This window comes from Uloborus diversus, chromosome 5 (assembly GCF_026930045.1).
Source record: "Uloborus diversus isolate 005 chromosome 5, Udiv.v.3.1, whole genome shotgun sequence".
In the NCBI taxonomy this organism is placed as follows: domain Eukaryota; kingdom Metazoa; phylum Arthropoda; class Arachnida; order Araneae; family Uloboridae; genus Uloborus; species Uloborus diversus.
In genome coordinates, this window is record NC_072735.1 from 45,515,320 (window position 1) to 45,538,376 (window position 23,057).

Sequence of the window (23,057 nt, forward strand, 5' to 3'; positions counted from 1 at the left end):
TATTAGTCGACAGGCCTTAATACTCGCACCTACCTTATATGTGGACCACATGGAAGTTTTTCAGCTCTTACAATAAATAACTTCCAATTTATGCAGCTCTAGCATAAATCAATAAAATATTTTTTAAATTTCTGCAAAAATTCAATTATAGAGCAATATTCATTACGGAAGAAAAAAAAAGTAAAAACAGTTTAATAAGACTTGAAAATCGAGCTGGTCTTTAAAAATAATGCTCAAACTACTCTTTCAAAAATTCCTTTAATAAGATTCTTATGAAAAAAAAAAACTAGCCTTTGAAATTGAAGCACAAACAGCATAAAAGAAATATTTTATTAATAAGCAACAGATATAATAAATAAATAGATGCATTAAAATTACACTATGTATTATACATAAACAGAACATATGTACACTATGAAATGAAATTGATTACAGTTTTGGCATATACCAAAATAACTTTTCCAAGCATTAACAATACAATTTATATCACGCTTAAAAGAATGAAGAACAACACATAGAAAAAAACACTAAAAACTTTGGAACCACTTTAAAAAAAAAAAATGTTTCTTGAAGGAAAAAAAAAGCAAAAAGGGAAAAAGCCTAAAAGAGGAATATATACTAAAATATTAAAAACGCATACATATTTACGAAAATTCTAGTTCCATATGCGACCGTTTGAGTGAAAAAATAAGTGTTATTGAAGTAGTATGTGTCCTTTCCTAGATTTCAAATTTCATTCCAAGACGAAAAGAAGTAAAGTTTTATAGTAAACTTGTATAAAACAGTTTGGTTATCAATCAGACTGAAACTGATAGATGTATCTTAACTTTTTAGCACAAGAACCAAGACTTTATAAAAACACTGAACAATAATTGAATCCAACTGATTTCATACACTAACAGTGAAACATTTTCTGAGTTTTAATCTGTAGAAAGCAATTTTATTTTATTTCTATTATTCCAAATTATTACAGCTAATTTAACTAAAACTTAGCCAAATTTTTGGAAAAGAAAAAATAAGAAATTTAAAAATCTCAAGGAGTTTTAAGAAACTTGGACACAAATAGCAAAAAAAAAAAAAATGTAGTGAAAATTTAAAACATGTGACTTGGGCTTGGGGCAGCATGGATATTCTTGAATAATTTCGCTCTATTGCCCTGCAAATAAGAATCATAAGTTTCATTTGAATTTTTGCTTCATATTGTTTTTTTTTTTTTTTTTCAGACCATTGCTGATGTAGTAATTATTTTGTAACCTTAAAACATATATTATGCACCGGTTCATGTACACTGTTTCTTAAAAGCTCTCAAAGCATCGAATGTATCAGTTCTTAATTTCAAACAATGTGCAACTTACAAGAGACAATAAGTTAATTTTGTTTAAACTGGAATATGTTTTAATGTGTTTATTGAAATATTCTCAATTATGTCTTTATATCGACAAATCTAATGTTACTTAGTACGAGAAAGTAAGTAGTTCTTCGTAATGAGCACCACCACTTTTTTTTTTCTGGGGCAGTATATCAACATCTTGTACCTTCATTGCTTTTTTTTTTCTTTTTTTCTTTTACAGGATTTAAAAACAAATGCATCTCATGCATGCAACTCATAAAGTTTTTAAAAACATAACTTTTCTTGCATAAAAATATTACATACAAATAAAGTTTTAACAATGTAATTTATCTGAAATGTGCTATAAATGGCTTTAATTTGCAGATATATCAGTGTTAGTGAAACAATACAATATTGTTTCACTGCAATATGTAATCATGTATCACAAACTTTGAGAGTAAAAATTCTAAATATTTGAATTGTAAAAAAAATTTAAAATCTGAAACAAAATAGACAATTTGTATTAAAAATCAGTACAAATTGTTTTTAAAAGTATTATAGTTTTTTTTTAAAAAAGGCCATGACAAAATGTTCTTTAGAATAACCAAGACAGAAAGAATTTAGTTCTTTATTTTTTACATTCTAAATTCAGAGGCAAAGAAATGCCAAATATTTCTTCCCAAGGTCCCTTTAAGACACTGACTAATGAAAAAAGAGATGATTTAGTCTGCATTTTTAAAATCCAGCCTCTGTATGTATCCTTTTCTGTTGTGGAAGACTCGTCCAAAAAACTAATTTCAAGGGTCTGGAAATCCTGATGTACTTTCTAAGTAAATAGAAATTAAAATTTTAAAGCAAAAGTTCACACAAGATTATCAATACAATTTCAAAACTTTCAAAAATAAAAAGGTAAAAGTATCAATAGATTAAAACTGAGAATTCTGTGAGTATAATGCTATGATAGAAGGTAAAATATGTTTAGTGTTCATAAAAACGACAAAAGTAAACATTTTGCAGCAACATCATAGCACAGTTCATATCAAGTAAAAATTAATGCAATCACCACAGGGTACAAGTATTTTTTTTTTTTTTCAAACTCAAAAGTAGCTAAAATATAATTTTTAATACTTAATTACATTAATAAATTACTTCTGTATGGTTTGCAATTTTTGAAATGAACAAACATAAACATCTATTAACAATGCTATATGATAGTGTAATAACGACAAAATTAAAAAAAGTAGCAATCAAAAGAGCATTTTCTTTTTTGCCCTAGTGTCCTCGTTATCAAACTATGAGGTCTTAAAGTCTGCCGAAATTTTTGGAAAAGTCGGCAGATTTAGTGAGTTTGAGTGAGTAATAGAAGACATCTTTCACATTATTCGTAGATGTGATGCAGATGGAGAAATTGGGGGATAAATTTCTTGCCAAGTCATTAAATTTGGCATTTTTTTTTTTAAATTTCTGCAGACTTTAATACCTAATATCTCAATAACAGGCAGGTGAGGGAAAATAATTTTTGTGTAAAAAAATATGCCGCACTATACTCTTTTGATTACCATCCATTTCAACTTTTATTATTATTACACTATTCGTGTGGCTCCCCAGTTAGGTTTAAAAATTAAAAAAATTAATATAAACAGTGGCAGGTTTGCTCCATACAGCAATACAATAGGGAAGTTTTCGATTTTTCATTTTTATTTTTATATGATAGAATAACATGTATGAACATCAGTGGAAAAAAATTTGCATGACGATTAGTAGTTTTTTTTAAAATAATTTTTAAAGTTCAAGCACATGTAAGGTCAAATGGCTCAGGAAGTGATGTCATTCGCTCTTCAGCCGCGCTTCCGAACAAGGAGAAGTCGACAAAAGTTCAGTTGGCTTCCTTTAAGACACACTTGGCATCGCGTTTCTGGAACATTAAATCACTCATCCTCTTGGAAACATTCGAACACCATCATTGACGTTACTCGAGGAAGATTATTAGACTGTGCTTTAACAAGTCCGGCTTCCATAGTGTGTTGAAAATAATTATTAAATTTCTTAACAATAAAAATATCAGCGTGCTAAAAATGTCCGTAGCGACAACAGGGGATCTTCAGTGGAAGGCTGTCCGCTACAGTCCTTGGACGTAGGCTCGTGACATTTCAGAAAAGCGCACTTTTATGCATGGATTTTTAAAAATTCATTAAAAATCAAACATGGTGTTTTAAAATTTGGCAATGGTGAATTTTTGAGTTTTGAGAGTCAATTAACAATATCCAATAGTCAAAATAGGAATATTTAATAGGTTGCAACTTCCCAATTGCACACCAGATCTGTGATAATTCCATCTCAGAATAACTAAAAAATTTAGCTTTTCTGCAAACTTGTCATGCATCATATGTGGAATAAGTCTAAATAAATTTTCTTTTTAAATAAAAAGTCTTTCACAGACTAATTGTTATATTTTTCAAAACTACACTTTGGAGTTTGAATCATGGAGAAAATTATTCAAGAAATTATTTCAAATTTTCATTCACAAAAAGATATTTTTTAATTCAAATTTTTATTTTTCGAATGCAGTTGTTAAGCTAAAAATTTTCCTCACTAAAATTTTTAAAAAATATCTACATATTTCAATCTTAACTGACATTTTTAAAATTGCATTATGTTTCGACTTCCCTGAATTTCTGAGTTGCTTGACACCAAATAGTTTCAAGGCCTCAAAAGTTCAAAGAAATCAGAAAAAAATATTTTTGTTAAGTATAAACAGTTTGTATCTGAAAGTGAAATCAAAACCAAAGTAATATACAGTCAATTTGCAATAACTCGAAATTTGATAACTTGAATATTACTATAACTCGAAGTTTTTATCAAGTCCCGATCCCTTTGTCTTTAATTTCATGGCAATTATTCTCAATATCTCAAAGTTAACTTCCTTTAACTCAAAGTTTTTTCCAAGATGACTCGAAATGTATTTGGAAAGAACGAAAAAAATGAAGGAAAGAAACAATGAGAGAAAAATAAATTCACCTTCACTTGCAATTCCTGCACAATTTACCTCTAAAGTAAGAAGAGCACCGGTTGAGCCAATGTACGATAATGGAGTTACATGTGTAGGAATGAGTTAGCTTGTTTTCTTTTGATGTACTGCACTGTTTACACTTTGACAAGTTGCTGGACTGTGAATTTTCTTCTTAGCTGTCACGTTGTCAACTGATTGTACCTTTATTCAAAAGCTGACCTAACTTAATATAGGTTCCCCTTCATTCTTTAGTTTGATCATTTGTTAACAAGTTCCTGAGAGACAGAGTGACTTTTCTTCACTATTAGAGATGTCTGAGCAAGAGTGTTCTGATATTAAAAGAAACTTCTAAAGCAGTAGAATCCATAAGAATCAGAATTTGAAACGAATGAAGATGTGCACCTTTTCTGAAGTAGAATAAGCTCTATTCAAGTGGTTCCAGCAGTACTGAAATCAAAACTATGCTTTTGATTTTTTGTATCAATATTTTTGATTAAATTGTGCATATTGTACTTAAAAACTTTTAAGTTCTGCAATTTTGTCTCTTATATGTACATATTAATTAAAATATTCGATGGTTTTTAATACTAAAATGTTGAAAATCGAAACTAGCGATAAGTCGAACTTCTGATAAGTTGAAGTTTTTTGTCGGTCCCTTTAGATTCGAGTTATTGCGATTTGACTGTATATGTAAGTGAGAACTTCCATGAGAGTAGTACATGCTTGCTTTGACAACATGTTCATATTTATATGCATTTCTTCTGAAAATAAATTGTATTAAGTAATTAATATAGCACGCAAAAGTGAAGTAAAAACATCTGTAGGGATATGTTGAGAATTAATTTCATACATTATCTATGCTTAGCTCTAAAATATACATTTTAACTGCAAGGAAAATGAGAAACTAAACATTAACTCATTCAAAATATATAATGCAAAATTTAAATGCAATCAAAAGTTTAGAAATTAAATTCGTTATATATTGATTATCACTGATCATAATTGGAATATCACTTCATGTTAGCTAAAGAATACAAATAACTATCAAGTTACTAACTACTGATAATGACAGCATGTATAAAGCATTTGTTGCATCTCAACTCTAGAACTTATGTGCTGGTGGGGCCATCACAGTCGTTAAAAGGCTTGCCCATTTTGCTTCGGCGGTCGTTACCTGAAGAGTCGGTACAGGTGCACCAAGATTTGTTTACACACTTTGTTTCATTTACTTAATAAAAGTGCTCTACCTAAGTTTTATCAATTTACCTTTTTAAACATACAGTCCACAATGAAATAACTGAGTGAACCTTACCAGCATTCCTGAAAAACTGATTTCACTTTTTTTTGTTGAGCATGCAAGTAATATGACTCACATACAAAAAAAGCACAATTTTCTTTTTTTTTTTTTTTCATACTTACCAAAGAAATGAGATCCGAAATATTTTGAGAATTTACATCTGTATATTCATAGACAGAAAGATCATTCAAACTTCCATTAAAGTCCTGCTTTTTGTAAATGATTTTTGTAAGAAATATGCTCTCGTGTGTTACAACTATGCAGACAGGCAATCTGATATCTTCTGCTGTAAATAATTTGTTATATTATAATTATTAGAAAATAATAATAATAAATAAACAAAAGAACATCACAAGGTACAAAAATTTTTTGGCATGGAAAAAATATGGAAAATTTACCTTACTCAAAAATATGTTAAAATTAACAAGATATATTATTTAAAATGTGCATACACACAGATATATTCACAAAACAAAACAATGATTGTCACTTACTCCTTTGCTCCTGCTTAAAAGCAAAAAGATACAAAAGAACTTCAGATGACTGTGGCTCAACTGTAGAGATGACAGATTTATTCAACAACTCTAGCTCTTTATTAGAAGGAGTTAAAATTTGAAAACCTTCTATTTCACAAGAGTATTCTAAAAGAGCATCTGAAAATAGAGCATTTCAGTTGCATAAAAATATTTTACAATTAATAAATAGGAAACATTTTGTTTCATTAAATTATTTCATTTAATAAAACAAAATTTTCAATGAAGCATTTTTTCAATTGCTCAGTATCAAATTTAAAGAAATATAGATACAGTTATCTCTCGCTTATACGCGACCTCTGTTATACGCGTTTTTGTTGGGGAGAGTTTCTAATCTAATAATATCTCCCCAATGTTTCTTTGATACTAGCAGAGTGAGTTCGGAAATAAGAACTTGACAAACTATTTCTAACTTTCATGAAGTTTATTTAAACGATAATGTAAATAGATAAAAACACGCTGTAAATGATAAAAATAAATACTAACAACATAATCTCTTTACATGCTACTTCTGCATGAGATAACTAACAGTGCAACGCAAACTGCATGACTATTGACTAAAAACTTTGATGAAGTAGACCCATTGGGAAATAAGCTAAGTCCAGCTCATCATTTCTAATAAAGGGCGAACGGCACGAACAAGCAAGTTCGCATACCGAACGAGCGACCGCCTACCACGACGAGAGATGATCAAAGAGAGAGCGAGAACTAAAGCCGCGAGCAGTTTAAATATCCCCCCGGGTCATTAGCATATCCGAGTCACATGAACGGATACATCACTGCTATCGTTAAGCACACGTGCCATCAGATTTCTTCTAGAAGCATCTATGACGTCATTCACAACGGAGTTCCCGCCAAAGGTGAACGAAAGTGAAACAAACATTCGGTCGATTCGACCAATGTGAATGAGTGCTGATAAGAATCTTTTACCCCAGTCATGCAGAATGATTGGTAATACATTATAAGTAAGGAAAAACATTCTTTTACTATTGGTGTTGTGAGGTGATGAGATAGGATTATTTACTGTTGTTATTAACAGGCATTTATGCCTAACAGTTTTTCACTTATGCGCGTTTTTCTCACGGGCCCGGTCAGCGATATAGAAAAACAATGTTAACTCTTGTTCATTTATACGTGAAACCTAAAATGCACCTTTCACTTATGCGCGATAAAAAAATTTCAAGTTTTAGTTAAATCGTCTATTCACGCTTTGCTTATCGGAAGATTTGTACCCTTCTTGATGTCTCTAGGAATGCTTTCACACACCTTTATTCCAATGTTCAAAATGTTTCCAAGAATGCGTTTTTTTCGCGCAAGTGTGCAATTGGGGGTGCAGTTAGTCTTGTGATTGACATCGAGAGGGGAGAACGGGTTACATGCGAAAAGGTTGACGTTCCTAAAAGTCGTGGTCAAGGGGAAAGAGTTGACATCGCTTATCCAGGATCTTTTGTATCCTTTCAGACTATGACACTGATCACGCGAGTTTCTAGGTTTTGTGGAATTCGCTCACATACTGTACAGTGTAAAAAAAATGACAAAACGTGCAACTTCAAATTTTACATTTTTATTAAATTACAATGCATAAATGAAAATTATGTGCGTGGAATAGAAATTCATTAGTATCAGTAGTGTACTATTAGTATTACTATAACTGTTGATAACTTACTGTATTTAAGCTTATTTTTGGGGTTTTTCACTCATGCACAAATCTCACTTGTGCGCGAAAATTTCGTTATCCCCTTTGGTCGCGTATAAGTGAGAGGTCACTGTATTTTACTTTTTAATATCATTTATGAATTTAATAAAAATATTTATCTTTGAAGGTTTATCTACTTTTCAGTTTTTTATGTTTATCTGCTTTCCAACATTTTGATTATATTAAAGATTTTGGGAAACTAAAACCCATTTTGAATGCCCATCAAGTAATTCCTAAGGTTGAAACAATTACTCATGACAGAAATGAATTTTAATATTTTAATATTTGGTTAAATTAGTATAAACTGATGAATAAAATAAGTGATGAATGAGAAGCAGCAGATAGTATTGAATTTCATAGGGATGTGTTGTTCACTAACGAACGGGTAAAAAAGAATAAATCCTTAAAATAAACAGATCTGTTCGTTCACCTAAAAAATGAACGACCGTTCTTTCGAACGGTGAGCAGTTTATAACATTGTATTGATGTACTTGTAATAAAATCGCTTTTTTTTTAATTACATTCATTTTCAAATTTCTAACACTTAATCAATCTCAAATTTTCTTTTTCTCAGTGTAGTACAATGTATTCATTTCAAACCCTTTTATTTCTGCTTTATTCATCTTTCTATAACAGTTGCAGTTTATTTGCAATTTTCTAATAAACCCATTAGTAATGTTTTGTGTAACTTGCTTGGGCTACTAACAAAATGTTAGGACTTTCCACTTCTTTTCCCACCTACCTGCTAAATTCCTTCTCATGCTTTCTGTCACCAAATGTTTTTCTAAAAATAGCTTTTATCACATTTCTGGTGATCCTTTTGTCTTCGATAACATTCCTCCTATCAACTACCATTTAGGGGAGGGTGGGCCACAATGAGACATGGGCCACAATAAGACACTGCAAATTCAAAAATAAATACAATTCTGACAGCTACCACCACCTAGGAGGAGTAAACATAACCAAAATGCTTCCCAGGATTCCTAGTTCCTTGCTGTTCTATGCTTTTGTTTTGTAGAAAAAAAAATAGTTTCTGTTTGGACACACTGAAAGTTATTTGGATAATTTCTTGCATCTATCATAATCTTGCATAACTTCAACAATTAAGCTAAGTGTTGTAGTTTATGTTGTTACTGACACTTTAATCTTCTGTTATTCAGCTATATTATTTTTAACTCATGGTTTATTTTAATGATACAAAGCAAAAATCTTTATTTTGTTGTTTGGGCCACAATGAGACAAATTTTTTGGGCCACAATAAGACATCTCATTCATTGAGAAGAGATAAAATGGAGGGAGTGAAGACTTGCATTCATGAAACCAAGGATCCAAGCCATGTGATAAATTTTAAAGAAAAGAATTGGAAGAAATTAAGTTTCCTTTGTTTGTTTAAAGTAAAACATACCAACAATTCGTCATTGTTGAGTCATGTGACTTGGGGTCTTTGGGTCATCTTTTTCTAAGTCAATGATTAGACTTGCTCCCTCCATTTTAATTCCTACTCTAAGATCTCATTGTGGTCCAAGCAGCAGCAAGCAAGTGTAATATACTTATCTACTTCTTATTTTAGTTTACAAAAATAAATTTAACAATAAACGAGGTGATGTGTGCATCACATGACTTCCTTTTACTCCAATTTACAAATAATAGTGCCTGGGAATGAGCAAAAATACACTTTAAATACTTTCATTACAAGTCTGTTGCGAACCAAAGCAAAGAAAACGTTTTATACAGATAATTTTTCCCAATGTTTGCCTTTTAATGTGATTCAATGGTTAACTTTCTAAATATGGCCAAATTGAAACCAGATTAAAAAAAAAAAGCGCCAAATTCACCGCCAAGTTGGCGCCAAAACTTGGCGACCAAAAGCTTGGCAATATATTGCCAAATCATAGCACCACTTGAGTTTACATTGAAATTAGCAATGATTAGCCCCAAAAAGGTGCAAAAGACCCCCTTTGGAACATCCGAATGCAACCAAAAGAGAAGGTGCACAACTAGACCCCACTTGGAGTCTATGTGCCTAATTTCAACTTTCTAGGACATACCGTTCTTGAGTTATGCGAGATACATACACACATGCGTACGTACGTCACGAGAATACTCACTGTAATTAACTCGGGGATCGTCAAAATGGATTTTTCAGGTGTCTATATGTTCTTAGGCATGTATCCATATGTGGTCGGATTGAAAAAAATTCAATATTCATTTGGGGGCGAGCAAAATGGAAATTAATGCCGATTTTTGAGTAAAAATTCTTTCGCGAATACAATACTTCCTTTTTTGTAAAAGGAAGTAAAAATAGGCTTGATTTAAAAATATTTATGTTTTAACTATTTATTACAAGTGAACTTTTCATTTTACTACACAGCTTCGTACAAAACAAAACTAGAAACCGGTTAGGTGTTAATAAGGTTGCCAAACATGGAACTTATTTCAAAGCACTTTAAAATTATAATTAATATTTGTATATGATAGAACATTTTTGCTTACAGAAACTTAACGTAGAACTTGAATTCCTTTAACTATTTTTCAGATCACCAGATGTCGCCTTAAGCGTCTTTAATAAACCCACTCATATCATTTTTTAATTGTAACAATAGCGAAGCGAACTGCGCAGTACTCTCCAGTCAGCCATTATATATACAACATGTTTCATTTTACGCACTACCAAAGGTAGGCGATTATGTATTACATATTTTAGTTCATAATGTTTTTTCATATGCAAATCTATTCATCACACTGTATATAATCACTGCTCTCATTAAATATATGGATCAAAATTGCGCCTGGTTATTAAAAATAACAGTATGAAATAATTATATAAGTTAATCATCAATTAATATTTGGCATTTATTATTTTATTATTTTCCTTTTTTTTTAAAAAAAATCCTAAAGATTTTTTTTTTTTTTTTTTTTTTTTTTTGCTTACTGTAATTAAAATTGTTTTATACAAATTATGTAATGATACAAATTTTATAAATGCATTTTCTTGTCTTATTTTCCATGATTTTAATTCATAAATCAAGTAACCAATACAAAAAAAATGTAGAATCAAAAAAATAAAATAAATACACTAAAAAGGGTAATAAATTACTGAAAAATTTTAAATAAGTTTTTTAATAAGTTTTGATTAAGCTTATGGAATAAAACATCCAAAGTTTTCCTCAGCCTGTCATTACCATTCACATGTTATTGATTTTGCACAGGATGGTAATGACATTTTAACATATTTCACCTAACAGAAGATAAAATACGGCTATGTATGTTGAAACATTACATAATTAGAACAAAGGTTCACTGAATATAAGCATAACAAGAATTGCACAATAATGTTAAAAGTAACTCATTATGAGTTAAGACAGTAATGACAGATGTAAATTTTTCTAGCTACTTTGATATTAAATACACCTATTCAAGAAGCTTAAGAAATTTCTACACACAAATTACTAAAACAAAGTTATTTGAACTACCAGTTGCACTGAGTCATGAAAGTCTGTAAAAATTGTTGGATGGTAATGACACAAAAAGCTGTGGACAAGTTTTAACTATGCAAGAAACATACTAAAATGTAAGCAATCAAGCAATAAAGAAATTTGATTACAAATAAGAAAAAATGAAGCAATTAAAAATGAATTTTAGAGATACATTTTAGCTTTTTTGCTGTTTAGGCAGATAAATTAAAGATAGAAATTCTGTTTAAAGACAGTGAATGGAAATCACATTTTAATACAATCTTCAGTACATTTTAATGCAACTTATTTTGGGACAAACAATCGCAATGCGTGCAATTACATTGTGAATGTGGATTATAGGCCCGAAAATACTGCATATTTTTACTTTACAATAAGATATTACATTCAAAAATTTTTGAAAAGCAATAACTTAAAACTTACTATGATAATTGATATGTTTTACTGCAAAGTTGGTAGTGATTGATGAAAAATAAAATTTGCGTTAACTGGTTTTCTGGTTAACTGATTTTATGTTAAGAGGTTCCTACTGCAGTTCTCTACTTTGGATATGCCGTATGTTTAGCCATTAATAGTCACCCAAAGACATGAGTAAAATTACGACAATGTGTATACATCCTCATATAAATAATAGCCGATAATCGAGTAACCCGCACGTTTCAACAATAAAACTACTGACACAGCATAATTTGATAATGTGTTTTGGTAATGTTTAACCTGCAGGAAAAGGCTTTATTGTGACAAGGCTGTACTCGATCCAGTAACTTAACAGTTTTACTGGAAAGACTGTGTCAGACAGGGGAATGAAGAAACGAAAACAATTAACTCTATCTACTGAAGTTTAGGGTGTTAGGATTAAAATTTCAACTATCAAAATAACAGTAAACAGGCAATTGTTTCGTTCAAATGTATTAGAGTAGAAGCAATTTTCACCCGTCATACCTTGATGAGCAACTTTCTAATGCACATATAAAAGCAATTAAAAAGAGTTTAAAAACTTTTCAAACAGCTGTTTTGAGGTTATAAAAGCAAACTCCTTCATCACTGCATAAAAGAAAAATAGTTCAGAAAAGTCCAACAATGGACAAGTGAACAAAAATACAAAACAAGAATGAGTAAATAAACAAGTGGCTTGTTTTCCCCATAAAACCCAGAAACGTTCCGTCATCAAAACCAGCACAGATGGACCAGCACCTAGGAAAAATATCACAGACAAAAAATTTTTAAAGGAAAGAATTCCAAACAGTAGGGAAAAGGGGCCTGCTCAACAAATCATTAACTACTAAAGCAGAATCTTTATAGATGTAGTAAGATGACTGATTCTTGGAAAAAATGGTAAAACTACAGAGTGGAAATAATTTTTAGGAGTATGTGTTCAATTATTAGTAGTTGAATAGATCCGATTTCTGCAATTGGTATCTAAGGTATCAATTGAAAAACCCTGATCCAATGCTATGCTTTTTAAACAATTCAATACTGAAGGAAGTAAAATAGAATTAGAAAAAATAGACAACTCAAGGAAAAATTCAAAAAAAAAAATGTATGTAAATATTGCTTAAAATTGGACTCAAAGGGAGGCCCATGGAGACAGACATAGGGGGAAAAAAGTTGTCACAAATAAAAGTATTTTGTTCCAAGCAAGACCAAGTTAAATTGAACAATTCATCAATCTCAAAACCTTGCTGGTTTTGATAATGTAATGTTTCCTGTTCTGGCCACTTCTAGTTTATTTACTCATTCTTGTCTTGTATTTATTTGTTCACTTGTCCATAGTAAGACTTTGTGAACCATTTTTCTTTGATGCACTGATGAAGAGGTTTGCTTTTATGAGTTCGAAACAGCTGTTTGCAGAGTATTTTAACTCAATTGCGTTTGTTTGTACTTGTATACAATAAATCGTAATTGTACTCATTTTATATGCAAGGTTTTTAACTGCTTTTTTACATATGCAAAAACATATTTTTTGTATTAGTTTTCTAAATAAAATCAATGTTTTCTAAGCATTTGTGTGTGCAATAATAAGTGACAAAATTAATTAATTAAAACAAATAAAGCTTTGCTTTCAAAATATATAAAACATGACTTATGGAAAAGAAAATTTAATAATAATGGTATTGCAAAAAAATTACCTGCTAGGAAAGTACGAAAAGAGTTGCATACATCAGCATCTCTAACAATGATTGTATATGCAGATGACTCAGGCACAAAGGCTATTATCAAACCCTGGTTACCGAGGAGCACTTGAATATGCCTTAGATGGCTTAAAGGACTGGACTGAACAATTTGAACACATTTATCCAGAGGCTCACTGCAAGTAAAAAAAGGTGTGTCCATCATTTATGAAAATATTTCAAATTATTAGAAAAATGGCAATTAGTCACAATCTTGAATGAAAAAAATTTTGTTTTGAAATCAATGAAAGATTTCATTTTGGTTTTCATTAATTTTTAACAATTTAATGAATTTGAAGATAGATCTTAATACAACAATAAGCGAAGATTATCCAACTTTTATAACATTTTAAGATTGTTAAATGAATTATAAATCAAATATAGCACAATATTTTTCTCAACAACTCTATGAGTTCATTATTTTTTAATCTAGGTAACTTAATATAGAAAATTTCTAACAATATATCCACAACAATTTTATACATTTAAGAATATTTCCACATCGATTTCATACAATTAACAACAAACTATATCATCTAGTAAAAAAAAAGGTGGAGTACTAATACCAGACTCTTATATTAAAGATCTCAGTAGTAATCTTAACAATTTTTAGCAGTTTTAAGTGTTAATCAGTAGTTCTTTATGCCTGGCAACAACTATTCAACATTTAAAAAAAAAAAAAGATTGGGGGGGGGGGGGGGGAGAGAGTTAAATTGAAAAGAGAAAATTGAAATAACTACCGTTAGAAAAAATAAATCCTGCTTTGAACCCTGAAAAAAAAAGTAAACTGAGAAATACCATTGCCAAAGTAAATTTATTCCCCCCCCCCCCCCCCACACACAATTAGCGCCCTTGTTCCCACAATGAAGGAAAATTAATGCACTTGAAATACATTTTTTAATTAAAACAAAATGCAAATCCAGCCTATAGAAGAAAAAATAACACTATTGAAGCACTCATTAGACATTTAGAAGAAAATGAAGTACCCCCCCCCCCTCCCCCACAAGAAAAAAAATAATTTAATTGAAGTATACATTACAATTAGAGTGAAATTCAAGTCCTCCCATTCAAAAAAAAAAAAGAGTCAATGCCATTTAGAACAAAAAATTAAAAAAAAACCCTCTCCCAAAGAGAAAAGATTTTTCATTAATAAATGCACTCTTATCACTGCACAATTTGATTCAGTATTAGATTTTTTGCTATAAGTTACAAAGCCACAAATAAGCACTTTTAATGACTAAAATTAAATTTAATTTTAAAACAGATGAGAAAATCTCGTAATAAGCCAGCACACTTCACCTACATCGGCAAAACAAACCTCAACACCTGTGCTGGGATGCTGTGAAAATGTCTCTCTCTTAGAAAAATAATCCCTCTGAGATTTACAAAGGGTTATTGCAAATATTGCTCCGAGTGGGGAGAAAATCCACTTACAGCTGGATGTATAAGCTTCCTCCAGTAGCCATATCTTCTACTGTCTGATATTGCTCCCTACCACAATGGTCGGTAATCGCTCGTTTTAGGCTTGCCAAAGGGTTTTTGTTTTAGTAATCACGTAAGTGTTTACGTTTAATTATGCAAATATTATTTTATTTTCTGTAGAAGATTGGGTTTTTTCCGTTATTCGTACTTGATTTTATGCTTCATACATTAGTATATAACACTGTGAAGAAAACATGCAGTAGAACCTCATTAATATGGAATATGAGGAGATCCAGGTTGTCTGAAGTACTGACACTAATGAATAAACAAAACCTATAAATAAAGTCAAGGTACATAAACTATTGTACACAGCAAATTCTAGTTTTGAATGAGAGATAATTAAATATCTAGCTACATAAGAGAAAATTAAGTATGGCATGTGAGTGGCTGACTGAGGGATAGGAAAGAAAGTGCATGGCTTGTCTTATTCAAAGTCAACAACTCATTCAAAGTCAAATAGTCAATAGTCAATACTGTCAATAGCTTACTTCTATTGACACTATATTGCTTCCTCCAATAGCTTACTGCTATTGACACTATTTGACGTCACCAGCTGCTCCTATTGCTATGCTGCCTGCATAATATGGGACATACATTGTTGCTCCAACACGCTTTTCATTTATACACTGGTGTCCAAAAGTTAAGCATAATTCATAAAATGCGAGAAAAATCTGTAAATTTTCGTAAAATTATATAAAGTTACTTACGGAGATTCATCGGTTGAAGAAGAAACAATATGTTTATGCAAAATAGTATAGTCGATGGTCTCATGCGAGAATTAGGTGCGCGTTTCGGAATGTGGATAAAACAGCTCGCACGCTTTAGAGAGTTCAGGCGCGTTTCACGCAATTGCTGTACCAAGAAACATTGGATCTGGTGAAACAGAACTAATAATGGCACAAAGACGCCAAATGGACATGTTTGCGAAAGGAAGAATCGTTGGAATGCTAGAATCTGGACGATGACAAACTGAAGTGTCTCGTATTCTTAATGTGCCTCAGTGTGTAATCTCGAGACTGTGGCAGAGGTTTGCAAATACGGGAGATGTTATCCGCCGACCAGTACCAGGTCGACCAAGAGTCACAACCGCAAGCCAAGATCGTTTCCTGGCAATTTCTGCACGACGTCATAGGGACAACTGTGCCAGAGAACTGAATTCGGCGCTCAGTGCCGTCACAGGAATAACAATTTCGAGGCAAACTGTTTACAGGAGACTCAATCATGTCGGTCTGTATGCCAGAAGACCAGCAGTTTGCATTCCTCTCACATCAGCGCATAAACGCGCTTGTTTAAACTGGAGCTTGCAACATCGGCATTGGAGTCTGGGACAGTGGGCTAATGTGATGTTCAGTGATGAGTCCCGCTTTACTCTACAGGGTGATTCTCGTCAGGTAACAATCTGGAGAGAAAAGGGGACTCATTTCCAACCGCAAAACATAAGAGAAAGACATCACTTTGCGTCAGCAGGAGTAATGGTGTGGGCGGGCATTATGTTTGATCGCCGCACCGACCTCCATATTTTTGACACAGGCGCAATCGCTGGTCAAAGATACAGCGACGAGGTTCTTGAGCCTTACGTTCGCTTGTTTCGAGGTGCTGTTGGTCCTGAGTTCATATTCATGGACGATAACGCGCCATGTCACTGAACAGCTGTGGTCGATGACTTCCTCGAATCAGAAAATATCCAGCGAATGACGTGGCCTGCGAACTCCCCGGATCTGAACCCTATCGAGCATGTCTGGGATATGCTCGGGAGACAACTTGCACCCCGTTCGTCCCCGCCAAGCTCCGCTCCGGAGCTAAAAAGAGCTCTCCAGCATGCTTGGAACTGTTTAAGCCCACAACTCATCCAACACCTCATAGAAAGTATGCGTAATTGTTTTGCAGCGTGCCTGGCAGTCAAAGGTGGCCATACACACTATTGAACTTCAGCATAATCTTTTAAAGAAAAATTTTTGTGCAAAGAGTAAACTCCTCATATGCCTAATTTTCATTTAAACTATTTTTTGGGATGATAAAAGTAAATATTACCGTTTTTTTGAGTAGTTTCCTTATTTTGTAACCGTGTTGCACTCGCATATCACGTTTCCCCCTATTTCGATGTATATTTCTCACATTACTCACATAAATAACAATTATGCTTAACTTTCGGACACCAGTGTACAGTGTGGACATCTAAATGGTTGTACCAGTTACAAGGGTTTGGATTAATGAGGGTTTACTGTACGTACAATTGAAAGCAAGTGATCAGAGTAGGAAAGAAAACACATGGAAACTAAAAAAAGATATTTTATTAGAAAGCAATTATTGATTCTCAACAATGGATTTATTTTCTCCTTTTTTTGGAAATAGTGAGTATTAATCAATTTACAAGATGAGTACAACTGCACAAAACTTTACTGAAAATATAACACATCACTTCCCCCCTCCCCCAAAAAAATGATATTACCATGCAATGGTTTTCATTTCAAGAAAAATTAAATTGTCTGACGATATATTCAACAATTCTACAAGAAAAATTCAAAACATATTCATAAATACATGCATAAGAGGAGAAATATATTTTATGAAAATTGCAAACATAGATAATGATAACACCAAAAATAAACACACACACACAATAATTACTTTTGCTCAAGATTGGAGGAATACTTTGCAAGAAACCTAATTATGTATGCACTTTTAGAGGATAACATAAAAAGACCATCAAATTCCTCTCCAGTTGTTAATGGCACTATAGAACTCTGAAAATACAACAAAAGGGAAATTTATTGATTAAAAGCATTAAATAAATAAAAAGTTATCAAAATAGTAATTTGATATTTAGTTACTTGATATATAGCAAATCAAAAAATTTTAAATGCATTACTTCTCAAATTTAAAAAACCACAAATGTAAGAAATAAATTTTTAAAAATATCACCTGTAAACATGCTTCAAACTGCTCATCTTTACACAATACACTAAATTCCAAATATAATTTCAAGCGGTGATCTAACTCTTTAAACATATCATAAGTTATTGTCTTTTTTTCCCCTAAAATATGAAGAAGTTGTAAACTTTCATCAAGTTCCATTGGTTCAGAAATTTCTGTCTTTGTTGGCTCTGACTGCAGACTCTTATAAGGAGAAAGGTAGACATCAGAACCACTAGAAATATTTTCCTCAGATTTTTGCAAATTATTTGTAAGTTTTTCTGTACTTTCTGTGAAAGAGATAAAATCTTTATCGTCACTGGAAATTCCATTCTGTTCAATGCGATTTAAACTACCTAAAAATAAAAATTGAAAAAAAAAAAAAAACACAGCTTTTAGGTTTAAAAGGACAAAAATTATTTTGGACATAATTATAAGTGCCCTTAGATTATTCTCAGCTAAAAATTTATCACTTGCATAAATTTTCCAAAGAAAAATTTTGATACGATAGACAAGTATTCAATAGGAAAATATTTAGCAGACTCCAAAGTGATTTTTTGGGGGGGGGGGAGTAGGAAATAAGGAATCAAAAAATAATAAAATAGGAAAAGTAGGAAAAAAATCACTTAAAAGTAGGCAAAAATAGGAAAACAAATTTATCTTAAATTTCATTTCCAAAAGAAAAGATAAAATAAATAACATAATATACAAACAACATTTAAGATATACAAATATAACATTATGGCAGATGATTATGTTATATACAAATATAACAGTTGTGATTAAATAGTCAAGGAAAACAATCAAATTTAAGATAAATATCTTTTCTCCTGATAATAAAATTTATTTTTATAAACTTATTACATGCAGAATGGGAGAAGTAGGAACTCTTCGAGGTCTGATTTAGTGTCAAAAGAAGTTATGATCGCAGGAGGTACAGTACTTGAAGAATTACTCAATAAGGACACAAATAGCAGTCCAAAAGAATGCATGACAGCTTAAAAAATCTCAAAACCAATAAAAACTGGAAATCATGATAATTATAAAAAATTCACAAAGTAAAATATCTCAAAGTAAAAAAATCTATGAAGACTAATTTTATGTATTTTTTTTATGCTAAATTATTTTTGGAAGGCCGTAACTTAGCCTAATGCATTTGAGTAAAGAAAATGAAAAAAGTTAAGCAACAAGAAAAAAATTCTAAACCTACATATTAAGATCTACAAATCAGTGTAACATGCATCATATGAACTAAAAAGAGACAAAAAATAAGAATAATATGCTTATATATACATGTGTGTGTGTGTGTGTGAGTGTCTACATAAAAATGAATATGTATGTACAATTGTATGTGCAGTAATTGAAACCCCAGTTCCTTCTCACGAAAAATTTCTTGCTTTGTCACTGATTCTATGCACAGTACAACATTTTCTGGCAGTTGTGCCAAACATTTACTACCTTATAGAAAGTGTCAGCTTTTTTTCTCTCCTAATTTTAAGTCAGCTAACGATTTAAATAACTAGAAAAATAAGCTCTTGCAAGTGTAAAAAATATTCTCTGTGCCTCTTCATTTTACATTATTATTATTATTACACAAGATTTTATACAAAAGAAAGCAGTGTCTCGTTATTTTTAAGTAATTTCAAATATATCACTCATTAGGAAGATGAGTGCAACAATACGAAGAAATGAAATTTTACAGGAGAAGCGTTTGAAGTTTAACTCTTCAAGAAATTTGCTGTAAGAAAAGTAAATTTGCTGTTCTCTCCAGTGGTTAATATTAGAACAAAAATCTGTCATTGTTTTCCAAAGAAAATAACGTCATTTAAAGCCCTTTAAGCAAAAAAAAGAAAAATTTCGTACTGTGGCACTATTTTTCCAAGCGAGCGATAATTTCTCCACCATACATTTAGATTTTCTAAATTCTAATTAAACCTTTATTAGACAACATACTTGGCACCTTCCTTCAAAATTTAGTCCAAAGCGCTGACAAATTAATAATAACAAAAATAAACAATAAACAAAGATTAAGACAGTAAAATGCATTGAACAAAGTTTCACAGAAACATCATAAATGAACAATACCTGATTCAGATCTACTTTCTGTGTGAGATTCTTGTAATTTGTTATTCTCAGTGTATATAATGCTAGAAACAGGTGGAGATCTAAAAATATACAATAAATATGAAAGTTAAATTAAAATTGATAAAGTTGAAAAACATATTGACAAACAATTTTGAAATAAAATACATCTTGTAAATTTAAAATCCATAAGCTGAGCTTGAAGTAACTTCCACATTGTTAGTAAATGTTTCTAGGAATTTAAGTATTAATATTCAACAAAAATATTAACACTGCAGCACAGAAATACAAGTACCAGCTGCATAATTACATTGATAAATTCTAAGAAAAAATCAAAATTTATATGAAAAATCATTCAAAAAATAAAAGAGCGCAACTTCTTATTTAATTTCTTAACACTTAGGTTTTATCATTATTTTATTAACACATGGTATTAGTATTATTTGGTACACCTTCTATTGAAGCAAATATCTTCTGAAGCACTACAGGACATTCCCTTCTAACTTTCAATTACACAGCACGATATTTCTCCAACAATTCCCTAACTTTCAGCATGAAAACTTAGGATTGCTAAATAGTGTGGGGGAAGTGGTAGGGATTGAGTCTTGATTCTTTGAGGAGAAAACAATGGCACTAACTACTAGACAGCATGGGGCAATTGTGAGCATGGAATTACATTTTTAAACTTCCTCCCTAAAGTTTACAGAATTCATCCAAAACATGAGAAAGTATTCTTTTACCTCCCTCAATTAATGGTTAGTAAAAGTTTGCTATGCTATCCCCCTTCCTCTATTCTCTGCTAATACATAAGCATTTACATGTATGTATCTAAGCGTTAATGTTCAAGAAAAGGACAGAAAAAAAAAACTTAGATTATAAGAAATTTTACTATTAGTAAAAGCCGAGTAAAATAATTAACTAAATAAATAATATCAGTTTCAGAAAAATCAGTTTTTTTTTTAAATTATATAAAAGGAAATAAATTCTTGATTTGATTGCAGACCTGCCAACCTTATGAAAAGAAAAAAAGGGAGATCCAGTCAAAGCTTTAAGGGAGAAAAAGGGAGATTTAAAACGATGCTATAATGAATAAAAAACACTGTTATATCAAGTATTTCTAGTTTAAAGTAGATTGATGTTACATAATGAGTTAATTTAGTACCAATAATATGCAGTAAATAAACACTCTGCTCTAGTTACTTCATCCATGTTACTGAAAAAACTATCTCAGTATGCTCTTTGGATGCCTTGGCTCTTGCTTACACATTGTTTATGTGTTTTTCATTTGAATATGCTGCACAATATCATTTCTTCCTCCATGGCTGATACTAATGTCTGTAGCGCACTCTTCACAAAATGCATATTGCAGACCTTTATTTGAATTTTTCGTGAAAGAGAACTCACTCGTATAATCGCTCTTATAAGTTTGTAGATATTTCTTTTTTTCAGACATAGCTGAAGATGAATGTTAAACTACAACACACGCTGTAGATCAAAATGAAAACATGCGGCGCAGTTAGCATGCGTCTCTGAACGATACCGCGAAAACGGCAACGGTGCATGCATGAAATAGAAGTAGAAGTCGAAGTGCAAACGTAGAATTAAACCAAAACACCATCTTCGGAAGAGTTTCGGTCGACACTCCGAATGCACCCATTGGATGTTTGCCGCTCACTGAGCAGTGTGGATTTGATTAGGGCTGTAAGTAACTATTTTAAGAAAGAAAATAACGTTTAGTTATTAAAAAATAGAAAAAAACACGAGAAATAGAAAAAAAACACACGAAAAGAATAAAAAAACAAGAGAAATGGATACTCAAACGTACAACCAGGAGAATGGAGTGAAAAACGGGAGAGTTGGCAGGTCTGTGATTGGGTACTTCAAAATATAAAAACTACATGCTGCTAACTTACAAAGAAGCTTGAGAATCCCTTTCAACAATTGTGTTGAGATATTGTTCATTTGTAGGCTCAGGAATAACTGCAAAGCTATTTTGACTCTGATTGCTGATAAGTGTTACATCACTTGAATTTCTACTCATGGATGGCTCAATTTTGTCTTTTTTAGAAAAACCATTGTCCAATGATTGATTAGATGCCGAATTCAGGAAGCTAAAACCTAAACATAAAAATGCAAATTACACAGGCCTGCAATAAAAAAAATACAAGAATTTGATGTATAAAGATTGAACTCAAGAGAAGGATTAGTTTTTCTCTCGAAGAGAGGCATACATGCAATATGAAAACGGTGATTTTTATCCATTCAAACTAGTAAAAAAAAAAAGTTTATTGCTGAAGAATCAATGTGAATCAATGAAAAAAAATACTGTTACCAGATACTGCATGCAAAATTAGTCAAAGGAATTACTTTTGAAGCAGAATTTTGGCAAAAATAGAAATCAATTTTACAAAAAATTCTGACATGATGGAAAAAAATGGAGGACATTTTCAAGATCAGGAGACCAAATAACATAAGGGTCAGTCAAAACTTATTTGGTATTTTCCAAAATTTAAATTTTACAGGGTTGTGTTGACACACAGAAAAAAATATATGAGAAGAGTTTAAAAAAAAATAAGTAAGGCTATGAAGGAAGATTTTATTAAGAATATATTTACAACAACAAAAAAAATGAATGATGAGATCTACAATCAATCCAATTGTTCCACTATTTTTATTTTTATAAATATTAAAAAACATTTACTCAGTAATAAATTTCATAAAAGCATTAAATGCCAGGATAATAAAATAACTAGTCAACATTCAATAAACTAATTTCATAGAAAAAAATTATGTTCTCTTCGTGCTTGTGTTGTCGTGAAGTGTAGGAATTGGATCCAATGAGAGTTTGAGCAGAAGTTAAATGGTTGATAGTATAACAAGAGTGTATAAATACATGAATTTATATATTCATATGTAACAATAATTGTACAAAAAATAATGTCAGAATGTGGCAGAATATCTGAATAAAACAAAATATTTTTTAGGCCAGAGAATTGTAAAATAAAATAAATACCTGTACTCAATAAGTTTCCTGGAGTTGTACTTGACTTCCTTTAAAAAAAGTAAAATA

At 31.2% G+C, this 23,057-nt stretch overlaps 1 protein-coding gene across 3 annotated transcripts in view; it reads right to left on the reverse strand.

Moving 5' to 3' along the window:
* Nucleotides 1–313: 313 nt before the first annotated feature.
* LOC129222140 (serine/threonine-protein kinase 11-interacting protein-like) overlaps nucleotides 314–23,057 on the reverse strand; it is a 74,022-nt gene continuing 51,278 nt past the window's right edge. The window contains exons 16-24 of one of the 3 annotated variants that reach the window (XM_054856594.1): nucleotides 23,001–23,038; nucleotides 21,901–22,105; nucleotides 19,991–20,070; nucleotides 17,915–18,195; nucleotides 17,621–17,736; nucleotides 13,469–13,647; nucleotides 6,132–6,290; nucleotides 5,760–5,923; nucleotides 314–2,156 (exon numbers count right to left, since the gene is read on the reverse strand). In XM_054856594.1, the coding sequence (XP_054712569.1) occupies nucleotides 1,959–2,156; nucleotides 5,760–5,923; nucleotides 6,132–6,290; nucleotides 13,469–13,647; nucleotides 17,621–17,736; nucleotides 17,915–18,195; nucleotides 19,991–20,070; nucleotides 21,901–22,105; nucleotides 23,001–23,038 (1,420 nt within the window). In that variant the 3' untranslated portion in view covers nucleotides 314–1,958. Of the gene's footprint in view, nucleotides 2,157–5,759; nucleotides 5,924–6,131; nucleotides 6,291–13,468; nucleotides 13,648–17,620; nucleotides 17,737–17,914; nucleotides 18,262–19,990; nucleotides 20,071–21,900; nucleotides 22,106–23,000; nucleotides 23,039–23,057 lie in introns of all 3 variants that reach the window. The other 2 variants (XM_054856593.1, XM_054856592.1) reach the window with 2 other exon arrangements.